The sequence below is a fragment of the Ambystoma mexicanum genome, chromosome 1p (genome assembly GCF_040938575.1).
Source record: "Ambystoma mexicanum isolate Mex_15411 chromosome 1p, UKY_AmexF1_1, whole genome shotgun sequence".
NCBI lineage: Eukaryota > Metazoa > Chordata > Amphibia > Caudata > Ambystomatidae > Ambystoma > Ambystoma mexicanum.
The window spans coordinates 1,455,133,756-1,455,148,198 of NC_090921.1; the positions used below are offsets into that span (position 1 = coordinate 1,455,133,756).

The following is a 14,443-nucleotide window of genomic DNA, read 5'->3' on the forward strand; positions in this document are numbered from 1 at the left end:
ATCACTATAGAATGATACAATATCGTTAACATCTATATACAACAGAATTGCTTGCTGTATAAATGTACGATTTTGACCTCCCCCAGGCCACTTTGCCCGAGTCAATTTGGGAAAAGCATACACGTTGCCGTTTTATAAGTAGCACCCCCGTTACTTTTGTCTGTGCCCCCTCCTCTGCCTGGAGACGCCGCTGATAATACAAGCCTCCGGTCTTCGGCTATAATCGAAAGCCCGCTAAATGCTCCTCTGTTTTCGTCCATCTCATTGTCTCACTCATAACCTGATTGGACGCTTCGGACTACCCGCGGCAAAGGAAGCCACTCCTATGAGCTTTGTACAGGAGCTGATCAGTCTCCTTTTCATACTGCTCTTACAATTCATATATCCGCCTCCTATTGGCTTGTGTCAAAAACCAGAGCAAGTTTTGTTCATCCGACTCGGGATTGGTTTTGCTTCCCGGAACACTCTTATTGTCGCTGCTTGGGACCTTCCTCCACCGCACTGTTCTCTCTAAACGATTGGCTGGTTTGTTAGCACTCCTCTCCTAGCCGGCGCTTCCGCCAGTGGGGAGCGCGCTTCTCTTTTTCCTGGTTGGGCGTCCGTGTAAGTCCCTCCTCTTCTTGTTTGTGGTCCTCTTTTCTTGCTGCTAGCGTGCCCCCTTGGCTCCTGTCAGTCCGATTGGCTCTTGCCGAAGTCCTTCCCCTCTTCCTGCACAGTGTGTTCTGATGGCGCTGGTTGGAGCTGTGCATGCTGAATTGGCCAGAGCTGTGGCCAAAGCCCAGCTGCTAGTGGTGGGAGCCGGGGGCATCGGATGCGAACTACTGAAAAACTTGGTGTTGAGCGGCTTCATCTCCGTGCGCGTGGTGAGATGTGGGGGAAAGGACGGTGCACGCATCAAGAGGGAGGGAGACCGAAGGGTGAAGTACTGCAAATAGTAGTGCTGTTGAATGCACGTGGTAATTAGTATATCCAGTAGCCAAGTACCCTTGAAATCAGGTACCGGGTGTGTAATGACACGCAATAAACATGGTTCAGCGTCCATAATGAGCATGTATCGACTGATACGATGTTCTGCCGGATGTCACTATATTCCCCAGATGTAAACAATCGCTGCAGTGAAGATTGCTATCATGCCTTGTATCCTACACTTCTGGTGCTCACTTTAGTCTTAAGCAACCCCCGTAACACTGGGTTGCCGCTCTGTCTCCTGTCACTGTAGCAAAGGCTGGGACTGTTGTGCTGAACAGCACCCTGTTATATTTGCAGTTTGCAATTGCAGTAGAGGCTGTGGCTTTAGTTTGATGTGTCCAGTCACTGCAAATGTCAACGGATTGTTTATATTGCATACCTGTCTGATATAAAATGAAAAGCACAAGCGTCTAAGGGCAGGTGGTGGTGTTTCAGCTCCACAGGTGTGTTAGGGAGAATTCTCCCATAAACACTAAATGCTATATTTTGGGGCTTGAACTTTTTATTTTCAATGTGTTTTAGTTTTGTGTTCTTCGGTTATATTGTTTTAAAACAACTCCATAGGCATCATCTTTTTCTGTGTGTCACACAGCACCTTCAGTGCAGTGACACAGGGGTGTCTTTCAGACTTCCCAAAGTTTAAATACCTTCTCTGGGACTGACTACCATCTCCCAGAGCATGTAAAGTTAAATTGGCTTTACTAGTCTTTATACTGACCCAGCACATGCTATCTTCCTATAGAGTGCTGGAGGGGTTGCCTACCTTCCCCTGAGTCAAAACACTCATGTAACAGTAACATTTTACCTTTTCCTACTTTAAATGGCTGGTGGCAGTGGTTTAGATCAACTGTGATTTTTTTTTTCCCGACCCCTCACAACGGTAGCTAAAAATCAGCCATGTTTTTCAATATGGCGCCAAGACTCCGGTCATCCATTTTTTTTTTTTTTTTTTTTTTTTCCACCATTTCTTTTAGGAAAAGTCCTTCTTGTGTTTGTCGCTGCGCGCCAAACCAGGTTTGGTCCCTTTGTTTGTTGGCGTTTGGCAGGCTTCAGTGCTGAAACCCTCCTCTGGTGCCTGAGTGTCTGGGATGGACTGGATGTGAGGGAGGTGCCCGAAACTTCCTGTGTTTAGTCTCCTAGGAGACCTGAATGCACTCTGGCGTGATTGGCTGGCTGGCTGGCTGGCTGGCTGTCAGGCAAGGACAGCCACCCTGCTGTGTGAGTGACAGCCAGGCTGGAATGAATGGGAGAAAATGTTTAAAAGAAGGTCTCTGGGACTTGGCAAGCAGAGTCGACCACTGGAACGAAAGAACCAAAGAGGAGAGGAAAGAAGAGGACTGCTGCAACTCCTTGACGACTGGTGAAGCCCTGCTGCAGGTCCGAATTGCCTGAAACTCCGACGCCAGAGAAGCCCTTCAAGAATAACTTCTTCCCCTGAGTTTGGTGGGAACAACCAACTCGCAAGCCACCTGGACACCATCCCCATCTGGTCGAATTTTCATCAGAGTGCTGTTGAAAACCGGATAGCCAGAGGAAAGGAAACCAGCTTGTGGACTTTAAGGCACTCACACCTTAAACCGACGTCTTGTTACAGCTTTTGGCCTCTTCCCTGGGCAGTGCAGGAACCTCCCGACATCCTCCTTGTCCCCACGACTGAAGCACAGGAACAGCGAGATGTGCTCGAACTCCCAGCAACATCTGCCTCAGCTACAGCTTTCTTCATTGACAAGGTACTGTGCAAACGTGGTCCGGAAATCTTTTCGGCCATCTAGAAAGTGCTTGAAACTTTCCTCAACTACGAAGGCTTGTCCTTCCCTTAACATTCGTCAAATCCTTTAAAAATGTGTGGCAAAGACTTAACCGTTATATATCAGAACTGTGCTATCCTATACAAAAGACTCTAAACCAGGCCTATTAAGAAGAATTGCTGGTTGTATTTAACTGATACCCTTTGCCCTGCCTATGAATGTATTTGGGCTGGCTATTCTTATAACCCTGTCTTTTCCCTCCTTTATTAAGTATCTGAAGTGCCATTTTGCTCCCACTTCATTTTGCAGCTAAACTTGTTCGTTTACTTACTGGTTGGATTTTTGTGGTGTGTTAGTGCTGCTTGTGCTAGTGTAATGTTTTCTAAATGACTGAGTAAATAAAATGTATATTCATTTACCAAGGAACCTTGAGTAAGTGTTTACTTGAATCACTGTATTAGTTGGTCCTTTGTGTAACTTGTTCTACTACTCACTTAAAACTCTTGCGATAAGTCTGGCTGCTCAGCCATCGCTACCACTTTACTGTGTAGAACAGGCTTGTACCAAAGGTGAAATTGTGCTTACACTTGTAGTCCTAATTGCCTGTAGTGGTCCCCAAGGGTACTGCAGGTAATTCTGCCTAACAAGGTGTTCCACGACGAGTGTGTGAACGCCGAGCTGGTGGACGCTGGTGTTCCCATTACGCTCAAACAAGCCTCACAAAAGACTAGCTTAGGATCGCGCACACTGAAGTACGTTTTCTCTCGTCACTGAGGTTGCTACTTGTTGAAGCAGGCTCAACCGTCGGTTGGAGTCGACAAGATAGCCTGGCGATATGTGAGGAACGTTCCAACACTGGAATGTAGCTCCATTGGAACAGTTTGACTTGGCTTTACCAGGCCCATGATACCTGGTCCACTGGCTCTGTCAGTGGACTTCAAACTTTTTAGGACTGGTCCCCCCCTGACCAAAATGTGGGCAGGCCACCCCAAATGCCCCATGGACTGGAAGTCCAAATGGCTATGAACTATTGTGTGCCGTCACAGCATCCTACTCCCAGTATGGTCCCTGGGCTCCCCCACCTGCTCCCATCAGTCTCTGGGTTCCTTCATCCCACTCGTACCAGTCCCTGGGCTCTCCCCACTCCACCTCAGACACTGGGGTCTCCCCCTCTGCTCCCACCACTATCCCATGGCTCCTGCCCATCCTGCTTCAACCACAGTCCATGGTCTCTTGCCCCCCCCCCACCCAACACCACCCTGCTACCAGTACAGTCTCGGGGCCAGTGACGGCTGGTGATTTTTTTATTTTTATTTTTTTTTATAGTGGAGGGGCATAAATATTTCCCCCAGATATGCCATAGCGACTGAGTGCAGTGAGGGAGCCCGAATCAATGAAGAGGTGGGGGGCGGGGTTCATCCACCGGGAATTAATTTTAAATAATGGGTGAAAATGTTGCATTTTAGAGCATGCTTTAAAAATAAATTGGGTAAAAAGCCAAACATTTTGCAATTGGCATTGGGGGGACCAGAAGGCAGGAATTATATGTTTTTACTGTCCATTAATGCTATCCCTGGACTCAGAGCACCTCAGAAGGAGTGCTGATTTTGGCAGGTGGGTATGGGGATTGTGCAAGGCATTTTTAAAATGCCTTTGTTCTACAACCCCCCCCCCACCTCGCCAAAATCTGCTCACACACACACCCATCATTCACACGAGCACCCACCACCATACACTCTCCTAACACAATGTATTGCTCTCCCCTGAAAAGGGCACGGAACAACCATAAATCACCAATGCAATTATAGAGCAAATATTTCAACCCATAAACAGACAGACACAATAACTCACAGCCACCCACTGTTTAGAAAATAATAAGCTCTTTACGGCTATTACAAGTACATAGAAATAACTCATAAAACTAATATGGGCATAGATCACTGAAGAAGTAAAGAAGTCAAAAAAGAAATCCATCACCGTGAGCGTAATATAATTATTCATCTCTTCCAGAAGGGGCTGGAAGACCCCGGGGACAGCCCGGCCGAGAGTGCCACAGCTCACAGGAAGGCCAGACAGAGCGTCCTTCTCTGGCTGAAGTCTCACCTGACCCCCTTCGGGTTTCCGCATATATAGGAACTCCACAAAGGGGAGTTAATTCTCGAACCTTCTGGAATTGCACCTGCGCAGTTGAGGAACAGCCGTCGGTTGCCAGCTGGGTCAATCGAGAGCTCCCCCCCCCAAGGAACGCAGGGCCTCCCTGCTCTAAAAACACGCTCCACGGAGAACAGTAGTAAGCCATAACAACATTAGTTTTCCCAGCAGAAATGCCCTTGACTGCATACCAAGTTTGAAAAGGCATGTTTGTCTCAGCACTATGAATCTAACACTTCAGCAAAATGTGTGCAGCCTTTCACTGCGGAGTGAAGTAAATATCCAACATGGCTCAGAGCGCTCCCAGAATGCATTGCGTGCCCGCGCCATTTTGAACCAAGCTTAAATCAAGCATAACAATTCCACCCTTTGGATATTTATCTTCTGTAGCCAGGTGGCACTGGAACTTGTCTCTGAAACCTACGAAATGTTAAAACTAAATTGGGAACACATTGAAGGCAGCAACAACAAGCAATTATAATAGACAAAATAATAAAAATGCAAGCAAAAATATAACGTAGTGTACCCCCAATATCTGGTATCCATGAAAATAACAAATCTCACCAGTTTTTGTTACGATCTTGAGACACTTGAGAAATTCGATACCTCGAATATGACTTTCAATGGATCGTGAGTGGTCACTCAAATTGAAGCAACACATACCTTCAAAGGCATTACACCCTAAATTCTGTTTCAGCAATAAGTAATCAACAGCAGCTCTGTTCTGCAAAGTAGCTTTTCTAATAACTTGACGATCAAGGAGTAATTCTTCTAAAGCTTGCAAAGTATGATTAAGACTTTTAACTACTAAACACGCTAATTTCATCAAAGATTTGTAACCTCCAGCAGCTAAACCCCAAACACCTACTAATGAAAGGGTTAATGCTAAAACCTCAGCTTCTGTCCCATAGATTCAAAGGTTGACCTTTTACCTCGAGTTATCGCTGAGTGTAAAGGAAACATCATTAGTCCTAATCGAATCAAAGCACATGGACCTCCAGGAATGTTAGCTGGAATATAAGTATATGTAATGTTACCACATGAAAAGAGCCATCCTGTTGGAAGTTTCACATAATTCAGATGACTAGCAGTTATCACTGTATGATTGCAAGACATAGTATTATTTGCACTGATGCATTTGTGTGACATTCGTAAATAGTCTCCTCTCGAATGTAGTATGATTGTTTTGATCGGTCAACTCTATTTGTCTGCATTTACCAATTTCTTGTGCTTTGCACGTCATAATATAACACACATCACCTTGGGTTATGTTGTACGTGATAACGTGTCAAATTTCTCCATTTCTTGTCGGTTTCTTGGCAGAACCTGCAGTATTCGTAAACTGAAAAAGATTGTCTAATGTCTGAGTCTTGAACTAAAGAATCATTATGTGTGACGCCAAAAATATGCTTTAAAACCGGAACGGGCGTCGGCACCGCTACTAAACATGTAGTCAATAAAGCTTCAGCATTGGGCACATCAGTCAAACAAAAGTGTGATATATTCAGTACTTGCTGTGCCAGATATATCCACATATTTTCTTCTTGGGTTATCATAGGAGAGTGTTTCCTCCGTCCTACAAAGGTCTCCTGCACGACTGGCATCAAGGTTGTTTTCACTTGCTCCTGATGTTTGTCGCAATTCACGGATCCATGTCTTTGGTCTGGCGGGTTTGTCTGCACTGGCATAGGGCTGCTTGGGGACAACATTATTCATCACTATCAGTATCCCCTTGATCACTGGCACAGATGTGACATTTTTTTGCTGGTGACAGAAGACTATCTAACCCGTCCAAATGGAGTCCATTTAGTGCCACAGTCGCACCAACCAGACCCAGGATCTAAAAAGCAAACCCAGAAAAGCGATATCAGTGTTGCACATCACTCTCTTGGGTAACATTTGCCTGCGGGTACATATTGCCATTTCCTTCTACCAGGCTCCATAACTAAAACCACTTGATCTTTGCCTGATGCAATGACATCTGCTGGCACTGGTGGACCACTTGGCTTTTCCACCCACACCTTTGCACCCGGTACCATGCTGTCTGAAGAGCCAAAACCGCGATCCCCACGGGTAGTTAACACTTAGGAGGCTCCCCTTTCTTAATCATGGACAATTTAATGGGAATGACTATCAATTGGGCCACTCGATCACCCTTGTGGATTGATAACAATTGATCCCCGCTATTCATTAGGATGACTTTAATGTCGCCTTGGTAATCAGCATCAATTAACCCTCCCAAAACTTGAACTCCCTTCAATGCTAGGCCAGATCTAGGGGCAATCCATCCCATATGCTCTTGGGGAATCTGTACTCCAATTGCAACTATTCCTCTTGTTTCTAATCTGATTTCTTCATTAGAATGCAAGTCTACCCCTGCTGACTCTGGAGTTGCATGATAGGGTGCTAAAGAACCTGGTGTAATTTCCCAGTATAATAATGTTTCTCTGATTGAATTGGGTTGAACCTGCAAAGTAGGAGTCATTAATCGCATCAAAGGAGTTTCATGTTCATACACGGGCCTATTGTTCAACACTTGCACCGCATCAAACACACGATCACGCCAGCCTGCCAAACTGCCGTCTCCAGATTTGCGCAACTGTTCTTTCAGTAACCCATTCATTCATTCAAATAGCCCTGCTGCAGCTGAGTGGTAGGGAATGTGATATATCCACTCAATGCTCTTTTCCTGACACAACTCCTGGACTAATTTGCCTTTGAAATGTGACCCATTGTCACTTTGAATCTGCAAAGGCACTCCATAATGTAATATAATCTTATCTAACAACCTGATGGTATTCAATTGGGTTGCACGTTTGCATGGCAAAACCATCAAATATCCCGAGTAGGTATCCACAATAGTGCATGCATACTGACAACCTCTGCTGTATGGCATAGGACCGATAAAATCAATCTGCCAAATTTGACCTGGTAATTTTCCTCTTCGCAATGTACCTCGAACAATTTGAGGCATCGGTCTATGTTATTGGTGTTGGCACACGGACATTGCAAAATAATGGTTTTCACTACTTCTAAGGGAAGACTGATGCCTCGAGCTTGTGCCCACCTGATAGCCTTTTCTCCAAGGTGCCCACATTTCTGATGGGCCCATTTGGCCAACCCCTCCATATCGTCCTCCCGAGCCTCTGCATCCACTGAGGAAATCTTGGTGTGTTCATCTGCAACAGAATTAAACCAACGTTCTAATGAATCTGTGGCACAATGTGCATCCACATGATATACAGTGACTTCACTTTGTAACAACATTTCTGCAATATCTTGCCACAGTTCCTTTCCCCACAACTCTTTTGAATGAATCTTCCATCCATTCTTTTGCCAAGTTGGCAACCACACTGCCAATCCATTCGCCACTGACGATGAATCTGTGTACACATAACATTGACCAGGGGTCTCTTGTTTCAATGCTTGGTAAACTGCGTAAAGTTCTGCGAACTGACTGCTCTTTCATTTCCCTGTCGTTGTCAAAATCTTTTTGGTTTTGCGATTGTACGACACTGCTTTCCAGTACCGCTCAGTTCCCACGTATCGGGCTGAACCATCCGTGAACCAAGCATGCTCTATTTGTTCCACGGTCAAATCGCTGTAAGGTACTCCCCATTTCACGGGAGACTCACGTTTTTGAGGCACTTCTGGTGATATGTAATCTGAGGATGGTATATTGGCTACTTGCTCATGTAATTTTGCCACTCCAGCCTTTCCTGATTTGGCTCTGTCTTGAATGTACCATTTCCATTTAATTATGCTGGCTTCTTGAGCATGTCCTATTCTATGTGTTTTAGGAGAGCTCAGTACCCATTGCATGATTGGTATTTCTGGCCTCATCAATACATCGTGGCCCACCGTCATTTTCTCAGTATTAACAAGAGCCCAATAACATGCCAGCAATTGCTTCTCAAACGGAGTATGAGTTACCAGCATCGGGCAACTTACGACTCCAAAAACCTAAAGGCACACGTTTCCTGTCTTGTTGCTGCCACACACTCCAGTTAGCATAATTGTCTTGCACAGACACATTTAATTCCACTTCGTCTTCCTTTAAGGGCCATAAATCAAGCACCTGCTGCACGGTGTCTTTCGCCATCTCAAAGGCTCTCTGCTGCTCTTCCCCCCCACTGAAACTCATATTTCTTTCGTGTCACCTTGTAGAGGGGGGGGGGCGAATATCTGCCCTAAATGCGGAATGTGCTGTTTCCAAAACCCAAACAGTCCTATAAACTGCTGAGCTTGCTTTTTGATCGTTGGAGTGGTGAATTTAAGTATTTTCTGTCAAGCTTTAGGCACAATCTCTCGATGCCCATGATGCCACTGAATCCCTAGAAATATCACTGTTTCAGCTGGACCTTGAATTTTACTCGGATTAATCTCCCACCCTTCCTTTTTCAATCCTTCCATAAGGACATCTAACTGACTTTGCACGCTGTGCTCTTACTTGCCCTGAATCAAAATGTCATCAATGTAATGAGAGATTTGTATGTCAGGTTTACACGGTATCTTGTCTAAGTGCTCTGCCACCAGCCGGTGACAGATAGTCGGACTGTGCATGTACCCCATGGGTAGTCTCGTGAAAGTGTACTGACGTCCACCCCACGTAAATGCAAACTGCTCTTGACACTCATCAGCATTGGCTAAATCAATCACTGCATACCAAGTCCCCTCAAACCTTTGGACATTTTCAATCAAGGTAATGGCATCTGGGACTGCAGGCAATAAGGGAGGAGTGTGTTTATTCAACTCCCTGTAATCCACCGTCATCCTCCACGACCCATCTCCCTTTTTAATAGGCCAGAGAGGATTGTTCCATGCGGTGGTGATAGGGCGTAACACACCTGCCTCCACATACTCTTTGATGGTGTCTGAAATTTCCTTGTGCCCCCCAGGAATGCGGTATTGTTTCATTGCTACCCGCTTGGTTGCTATTGGCACTTGCACTGGGGGCATCTTCAATTTTCCTACAGTAATGGGGGTACAAATCAATGCACTCACCCCAAACTGGCACGTTTTACCGCCAAGTCCCAAGGTTAGGCCTTCCAAAATGTCAAAGGCAATTATATACTCGGGTATCGGGACAATCAACACTTGGTATTTCTGCCTCTTTAAATTGCTTATTTTCATCTCCACTCGCATTTGCACTGCGGGGGTCTCCTTTCCCTCTAAACCTGTAATTTTAAACTGTTTGCCTTTAAATCGTGTCGGATTACCATGAATCAAAGAGGCCTCCGCCCCGGTGTCTATCAATGCTCGCACCCCTTGTGTATTTCCCGGCCCCCAAAAAATCTTATCAACATGAGGCCGCCTATCCACTTTTATGCGGGAAGACGCTGCCGGAGCTTGGCCGAAGCCCTAGTCGAACTTCAAATGTGTGACTTGACTCCGCCTCTAGCATTGCACTCGCCACCTTTCTCAAATCAGTGTATGTCGGCTGATACGGGGAAGGTGTCCCCATAGACCCTTCTTGTTCTTCCACAGGGGGAGCAGAAGGTGAGGCATCCCGCTGTGGTGTGGTGACTACTTGTTTCTTAACCTGTTTTATAGCGCTCTTTGGCTGCAAGTCCTCGTTTTTTGTATAATTCATACATTACACTGGTTTCAATTACCTCAATTTCTTCATGTGGCACACCGTCTTTTAACGAAGCCAAAAACATGTCTTTTCAGGACACACGGGAGTCTCTACTATCTTGCCGCCTGCCTTCAGTTCTTCTCTCACTACGCCCCTCTCTCTCCCGTGGCCTGTTATCACTCTTGTCCCACTCTCCCAAATCTGCAAGTTGCCTAATGGCATCTGCTACCTCATCAGTAGCCTTGCCCGTCATACCTACGAGCAAAGTCATAATGATACTTTTGTATGCGGGTGGTGCAGTTCTAATCACCATGTTGCGAGTTGAAACTGAGAGCGGCACGGCTCCCATGTGATCAGGAGCATCTATGTGAATCGCCTCTTTCATAGCATGCTCTCTGGCTTTTTGAATTGCTTCTCTCAATAAATACCACTTCGTTTCTTCACTAGGTCAGTCTGTGGTAATGGGGTATTTACGGTTACATGCTTGGGCTATCGGGTGCAACAAAGACACCTGCGTATCTTGACCATTTGCATCAGGGGGCGATCCTGCTTTTAAGACCTCCTGTACATTGGTGTCAATTGACAGAGGTAAAAAACGTGGTGAATCAGTAGAATCTACCAACAACCCTGCAGCACCCCCATCTAGCAATCTCATCTGTCAATAAAGCTTCCCCTGATTTTTGCCTCAAACGGGTAATAATTTCCCCAACCTCCTGTTGTGTGTAATCTTCAAAAGTGGTTAAATCCACCATACCACCACCAGGATTCTGCGGGTGTGGTCCGGCTCGCCGCCTTCTAACAGGTTTTGCCGCCACTGTTTTCTGTTTCACCTCTGGTTTGGGGTCAGACTCTTCTGCAGAACTACTTTCTAGACTGGTGGAATCAAAAATATCACCATCCCACTTGTCCGGATACCAGTCTGTGCAAGCGGTAGCGATTACAGTTGCCACCTTTCTTTTGTTGACCCCTCCCCGTCTTTTCCTATACTTGTAGCGAGCTACTCTGACTGCTGCCCTCTCTGTGTCGGCCTTATCTTTAAACGGTTTCTTTTGAATCTGCTGCATTAACGTAGTCTGCCGTTCTGCAACCAGCTCTCTCTCTAATCACAAAACCTCATTTTTTATGTCCAAATTCCTTTGATGTATTTTCCTATAAGCTTGCAAAAGAACCCAACCTCGCCTGCCTAATGCCGCACGTTCTACTGAAACTTGTTGCAAGCATGCAATTACATCCGCTGGATCGGCATCCCCCAATCCTTGATCCCAAGTCTCACTTAGCCCGGCACCACATGCCCATGCCTGAGCCAACTTATCATATGGACTCTTAGTCCACCCTGGAATGATAACATCAGAGCATTCACCGCCAGCGGGAACACTCTTTTTTCCTGAACAAACTATTCATTACGGCAAAATGGTACAAAACCTCTTTATATCTCTATTTTTTTTTTCCTCACTGCAATCACTCCCACAAGCACGCACACACCTGCAAGGAAAAGAAAGAGAAAAAAAAAAAAAACAGTTCAACACTCACTGCCAAATTACTTTCGCTTGCAAGATAACCGAAGCCTATCTACGTTCAAACAGATTCTTGAATATTTGGAACACGTCATCACAAATATACCCTGCTCACAGCGCCATAATGTATTGCTCTCCCCTGAAAAGTGCACGGAGCAACCATAAATCACCAGTGCAATTTAGAGCAAATACTTCAACCCATAAACGGACAGACACAATAACTCACAGCCACACACTCTTTAGAAGATAATCGGCTCTTTACGGCTCTTTATTCAAAGATTACAAGTACATAGAAATAACTCATAAAACTAATATGGACATAGATCACAGAAGAAGTAAAGAAGTCAAAAAAAGAAATACATCACCGTGAGCGTAATATAATTCCTCATCTCGTCCAGAAGCGGCTGGAAGACCCCGGGGACAGCCAGGCCGAGAGTGCCACAGCTCACAGGAAGGCCAGACGGAGCGTCCTTCTCTGGCTCAAGTCACACCTGACCCCCTCCGGGTTTCCGCATATATAGGAACTCCACAAAGGGGAGTTAATTCTCGAACCTTCTGGAATTGCACCTGCACAGTTGAGGAACAGCCGTCGGTTGCCAGCTGGGTCAATCAAGAGCTCCCCCCAAGGAACGCAGGGCCTCCCTGCTCTAAAAACACGCTCCACGGAGAACAGTATCAAGCCATAACAACATTGGTTTTCCCAGCAGAAATGGCCTTGACTGCATACCAAGTTTGAAAAAGCATGTTTGTCTCCGCACTGTGAATCTAACACTTCAGCAAAATGTGTGCAGCCTTTCACTGCAGAGTGAAGTAAATATCCGACATGGCTCCGGCCACTCCCAGAATGCATTGCCCGCGCCATTTTGAACCAAGCATAAATCAAGCATAACACACAAGCATACACACATCCGTGAACAGGATTTGGGGAAGTAAGAGCTTCTTGGTTCCCGCACATCTGTGCGTAGGGGCCTGTGTGTGGGTGCCGAAACGCCCCTCTCCAGGTAGCTCTGTCCATATGTGCTAGGAGACGCAGGAGCGCCCCCCTCGCACATAGACATGCAGTTCCCCCAGCCAGCATTTCCAATGAGCTATGCAAGGCTGGCAAAGCAAAATGCCCCCAGCCTCAGTGAGCATGTGAGGCTGGGCAACTGAACTGTCAAAGGTAAACGTTGTTTCCCTTGACAGTTCAGCCAGCCCAAGAGCACTCCCTCCGCTGGAAAAGGCAGCTGAGGGAGTGCTCAGTGTTTCAATGGGCTGGCTCCTCCATGATGGATGAGGGGGCCACTTGGTGGACGCCCTCTGACTCATTATGGATCAGCCGCCAGGCTCGGACTGGCCTATAGGGCAATGCTCGAACCAAAAATGCTATTCTGGGCCAGTTTTTGGATCAAAATGGACCACTTTTTTCAGACACAGAAATAAAAGGATTGTATATCCTCAGTGGGCGATGGGGAATCAACCCATTATGAGAGTTGAGTATTTGACTTATTTGGGCTTTAAAATCTATGCATCACCAGCAATATGTTTGGAAAAGGATATGCAGAATAAAATTTCGAAGCTCATCCCTCAGATGAAAACGGTCCTTGTGAAATATTGTAGGTTCTCGGTTCTCCTGGTGATTAAATACTATCAAGCAAAGGTAATTCCGATATTACTATATGGATTGGATGCAAAACCTCTCCTGTGGAATGGCAACTGGCAAAGATGGGAGGGTCTAATCTGGAAAAAGGCCCTTGGGCTCCCTATGAGTATCGATGCCAAGCCTCAGGTTTGAATTAGGCCTTCGGTCATTAAAGGGTCCAGCAGGGTGGAAGCTGATCTCCCTCTTTCGAAATATCATAACAGCAAAGGAGGGGACATTGTATGCAGACATCAAAAACCACCTTGAGAACTCAAAATCAAAAATGTTAGTCTGGGCAGAAGAGGAGCTGGACAAAATAAATATGGATGTAACGATATTAATCCAGAACCCACTAGAAGGTAAAAATAAAATCCAGGGATGAAATAGACTGGATAACTACAATCGACAATATGTGTTCAATGGCAGGGGAAAAACTCATTCCTGAAAGTTGATAAAAAGCAGGGCTTTCTAGCAAAATACTTGATGTTTCCAGACTGGAGGATTAGGAATAATTTCCTCAAAACTAGTCTAAACATAGTGAACACTGGGGAGATACTTTCGAAAAGGGGACTGGGGAATGCCTTGAAGCTTTGAAATCTGTAAGAACCCAGAAGAACAATCCCTGAAGCATCTATTAGTGGACTGTTAGGGCACTTGGTTGGAGAGATCGCTGCTTTTTGCTAGATTTGGATTTGGATCAGATGACTATATACCGAAGCAATTCTGGGACAGACTAATTTCAGGATAGGTTCAAGCTCTCACAATAGTAGTAATTCAGGTGTTGGAAAGATGTAATATACTCCAATAACGTGTAGCTGGAGCCTTGTACCCGTCGCCTTTCTCTCCTTCCTGCAATATGGTA

At 45.7% G+C, this 14,443-nt stretch overlaps 1 protein-coding gene across 2 annotated transcripts in view; it reads left to right on the forward strand.

Moving 5' to 3' along the window:
• The first annotated feature begins 572 nt into the window (after positions 1 to 572).
• UBA2 (ubiquitin like modifier activating enzyme 2) overlaps positions 573 to 14,443 on the forward strand; it is a 470,118-nt gene continuing 456,247 nt past the window's right edge. Inside the window, exon 1 of one of the 2 annotated variants that reach the window (XM_069607094.1) lies at positions 573 to 863. In XM_069607094.1, the coding sequence (XP_069463195.1) occupies positions 726 to 863 (138 nt within the window). In that variant the 5' untranslated portion in view covers positions 573 to 725. The remainder of the gene's footprint in view (positions 864 to 14,443) is intronic. The other variant, XM_069607095.1, reaches the window with a different exon arrangement.